The sequence below is a fragment of the Sinocyclocheilus rhinocerous genome, unplaced genomic scaffold (genome assembly GCF_001515625.1).
Source record: "Sinocyclocheilus rhinocerous isolate Xijiao unplaced genomic scaffold, SAMN03320098_v1.1 scaffold732, whole genome shotgun sequence".
In the NCBI taxonomy this organism is placed as follows: Eukaryota; Metazoa; Chordata; class Actinopteri; order Cypriniformes; family Cyprinidae; genus Sinocyclocheilus; species Sinocyclocheilus rhinocerous.
Genome location: NW_015625032.1, coordinates 1 through 4,206, shown reverse-complemented (window position 1 = coordinate 4,206; position 4,206 = coordinate 1). Strand labels below are relative to the sequence as shown.

General features: G+C 44.6%; 1 protein-coding gene across 1 annotated transcript in view; it reads right to left on the bottom strand.

Moving 5' to 3' along the window:
• Positions 1-4,057, bottom strand: part of LOC107748435 (synaptic vesicle glycoprotein 2C-like) — a 27,510-nt gene extending 23,453 nt beyond the window's left edge. The window contains exon 1 of the mRNA XM_016563213.1: positions 3,409-4,057. Coding sequence (XP_016418699.1) covers positions 3,409-3,994 — 586 coding nt within the window. The 5' untranslated portion in view covers positions 3,995-4,057. The remainder of the gene's footprint in view (positions 1-3,408) is intronic.
• Positions 4,058-4,206: the final 149 nt, after the last annotated feature.

The following is a 4,206-nucleotide window of genomic DNA, read 5'->3' as shown; positions in this document are numbered from 1 at the left end:
ATATATATATATATATATATGAAGAGTTCAGATGCAAAAGCCTCTAAGTGCCGTCTGAAATTTTCATCTAAAATTTTTTCCTCTGTTTAGGTTCAGTAATTTTACTCTAATAGCAATGTATAGGTCCTTTTCTATGCAATTGAAGTGAAATAACTGAACATAAACAGAGGAGCCTGCTAAAAATCCTCATTTTAGATGAAAATTTCAGATGGCACTTAGAGGCTTTTGCATCTGAACTCTTCACATATATATATATATTTATTTTAAGAAATAAATGTTATTGTAATCATTTAAAAATAAAAATAATTTTGCATGATAATGTTAAAAGTATGTTTTTTAAAATATGCATAGTTACTGTGCTAAGAATTATAATTCTAGCCACAGGAGGTCACAAGCCAGTGTACCTTTTGTGCCGGTCCCAAGCCCGGATAAATAGAGAGGGTTGTGTCAGGAAGGGCATCCGACGTAAAACTTTCGCCAAATTCATTATGCGAATCACGAACATGACTTGCATACCAGATCGGTCGGGGCCCGGGTTATCAACGACCGCCAGCGGTGCTGTTGACCTACAGGGCACTGGTGGAAATTGGGCTACTGTTGGTCGAAGAAGGAGAGGAGGAAGGTGTGTGAGAGGAGGAAGGCGTGTCCGTAGGCAGAGAGAGAAGAGGAAAGGCAGGAGTTTAGGACTGAAAGTAGGGACTTTGAATGTTGGTACGATGACAGGTAAAGGCAGGGAGCTGGTAGATATGATGCAGAGGAGGAAAGTCGACATTCTGTGTGTCCAGGAGACCAGGTGGAAAGGGAGCAAGGCTAGAAGCATTGGAGCAGGGTTTAAACTGTTTTATCATGGTGTGGACAGGAAGAGAAATGGAGTAGGAGTAATCCTGAAGGAGGAGTTTGTGAAGAATGTTCTGGAGGTAAAGAGAGTGTCAGATAGGTTGATGAGTCTGAAGCTGGAAATTGAAGGTGTGATGTTGAATGTTGTTAGTGCTTATGCTCCACAAGTAGGTTGTGAGCAAGAGGAGAAAGACAGATTCTGGAGCGAGCTTGAGGAAGTGATGCAGAGTGTTCCCAGAGGTGAGAGAGTGGTGATAGGGGCAGACTTTAATGGACATGTTGGTGAAGGGAATAGTGGGGATGAGGAAGTGATGGGGAGGTTTGGTCTTCAGGAAAGGAACCCAGAAGGACAGAGGTTGGTAGACTTTGCTAAAAGTATGGAGATGGCTGTGGTGAACACGTACTTTCAGAAGAGGCAGGAACACAGGGTGACATATAAGAGTGGTGGCAGGAGCACACAAGTGGACTATATCTTATGTAGACGCTGTAATCTGATGGAGATTAGCGATTGCAAAGTAGTGGTAGGAGAGAGTGTAGCTAGACAGCATAGGATGGTGGTGTGTAAGATGACTCTGGTGGTGAGGAAGATGAAGAGAGCAAAGGCAGAGCAGAAGACAAAGTGGTGGAAGTTGGAAAAGGAAGAGTGTTGTGTGGTTTTCAGGGAGGAGTTGAGACAAGTTTTAGGTGGTCAGGAGGTGCTTCCAGATGACTGGACTACTATAGCCAAAGTGATCAGGGAGACAGGTAGGAAGGTGCTAGGTGTGTCATCTGGAAGGAGGAAAGAAGACAAGGAGACTTGGTGGTGGAATGAGGAAGTTCAGGAGAGTATCCAGAGGAAGAGGTTAGCTAGGAAGAAGTGGGACAGTGAGAGGACGGAGGAAAGTAGACAGGAATATAGGGAGATGCAGCGTGAGGTTAAGATAGAGGTGGCAAAGGCCAAACAGAAAGCTTATGAGGACTTGTATGCAAGGTTAGATAGTAAGGAAGGTGAGAGGGATTTGTATCGGTTGGCGAGGCAGAGGGATAGAGATGGAAAGGATATGCAGCAAGTTAAATTGATTAAAGATAGAGATGGAAATGTGTTGACAGGTGACAGGAGGGTGAGGGAAAGATGGAAGGAGTACTTTGAGGAACTGATGAATGAGGAAAATGACAGGGAGAGAAGAGTAGTAGAGGCAAATATTGTTGAGCAGGAAGTAGAAAGGATTAGCAAGGGTGAAGTTAGGAGAGCTTTGAAGAGGATGAAGAGAGGAAAGGCGGTTGGTCCTGATGACATACCAGTGGAGGTATGGAAGTGTCTAGGAGAGATGGCAGTAGAGTTTTTAACTAGGTTGTTCAACGAGGTCTTAGAGAGTGAGAGGATGCCTGAGGAATGGAGGAGAAGTGTTCTGGTGCCGATTTTTAAGAACAAGGGAGATGTGCAGAGTTGTGGGAACTACAGAGGTATTAAGCTGATGAGCCATACAATGAAGTTGTGGGAAAGAGTAGTGGAAGCAAGGCTAAGGGGAGAAGTGAGCATTTGTGAGCAGCAGTATGGTTTCATACCAAGAAAGAGCACTACAGATGCGTTATTTGCGTTGAGAATGTTGATGGAGAAGTACAGAGAGGGTCGGAAAGAGCTGCATTGTGTCTTTGTAGACTTAGAGAAAGCGTATCCTCTGTTTATCAATTTGCACTGGCTACCAATAGCTGCTCGCATAAAATTCAAGGCATTGATGTTTGCCTACATGGGTGGAGAAAAGTGTCAGGTTTGTTGTGTGATAAAAGAGTACCAGCAAGAATGAAAGGAAAGGTGTACAGGATAGTAGTGAGACCAGCGATGTTGTATGGTTTGGAGACAGTTGCACTGAGGAAAAGACAGGAGGAAGAGTTAGAGGTAGCAGAGCTGAAGATGTTGAGGTTCTCTTTGGGAGTGACGAGGATGGATAGGATCAGGAATGAGTACATCAGAGGGACAGCACATGTGAGATGTTTTGGAGACAAAGTTAGAGAGGCCAGGTTGAGATGGTTTGGACATGTTCAGAGGAGGGAGAGTGAATATATCGGGAAAAGGATGCTGAGGTTAGAGCTGCCAGGCAGGAGGCCGAGAGGAAGACCAAAGAGGAGGTTTATGGATGTAGTGAAGGAAGACATGAAGGTAGTCGGTCTGAGAGAAGAGGATGCAGAAGGGGATAGGGCTAGATGGAGGCAAATGATTCGCTGTGGCGACCCCTGAAGGGAACAGCCGAAAGGAAAAGAAGAAGAAGACTGTGCTAAGAATTATAAATATTTATGTACATTTTTATTATAGTTATTTGCTTGCAAACAATGAAGAAGAAAACAGAAAAAAGTAGTAAAAGAAGATAAGAACCACCTAGAGCTAACAGAATAAAGAAATTTGACTTTTTTTAAGTCATTTGTTAGTTTCTATTTCCAGCAGCCCAAACTGTTAAGCCTGGTACTATTAACACCAAGCTCATAGGTTGAATTCCCAGGGAATGCATGATTAATAAAATGCAAACTTTGCATACAGTGTGGCATATGCATTAATACAGTGTCAATGTACATTTGTTAGTTTTGTTATATTCTTACCTAGCCATCCAGAGCGCGAGTCAGGCACACACATATCCATCTCTGCACTAGGGAGAACGAAGCCCACAACGAAGACCTCCACACCATCAGACATGAGCGCCAGCCCCAGCGTGAAGAACAGCTGCCACTGAAACCTGCCATGTCCACACTCCTGTATGATGAGCTCGTACTGCTGCGCCAGCTCCTCCTCATCTGCCTGCCTCTCGTTCTCCAGCTCTCTCCGGTCCTTCAGGCCATCTGCCAGCGGCTGTCCCAGAGCCACCGGTTCATCTCTGGCATTTGCATCCGAGGGGATCCCCTGGTACTCCCCTTCATATATCTCATCCTCGTCATCGTGACCCTCAGTGGCGTCGCTGGATCCCTCTTCATCATTGGCGTGGTCTCCAGTGTAGTTTCCATCCGGCTGGCTGTAGTAGTCATCATCTTCATCCTGGAAGCGCTGGTAGGTGCGACTGCTGGAGTACTCATCTGAGGCATGGTCCACAACTTTGTTAACCTTCTTAATAGCTTGTCGTTTGGCCTCCTTAGCAATGTCTCTGGCTCCTTTCATGAGGGAAGACTTGTCTTGTGGAGCTGTATCATTCATGATTAGATGGTGGCTGGAGGTCTGCAGTCACCACAGAAGAAGAGCTTGTGCCTTTATGGCTCTCATGAGTCTGTGAGAAACACAGGTTTAAAGTTATATTGTGAGTGCTAAAGCTTTGGGCTACATAGTTCATAAATAACCAACATAAATCTTTGGAAAAGCCACCAATATATAAATATTAGTGCTGTCAAACGATTAATCGCGATTAATCG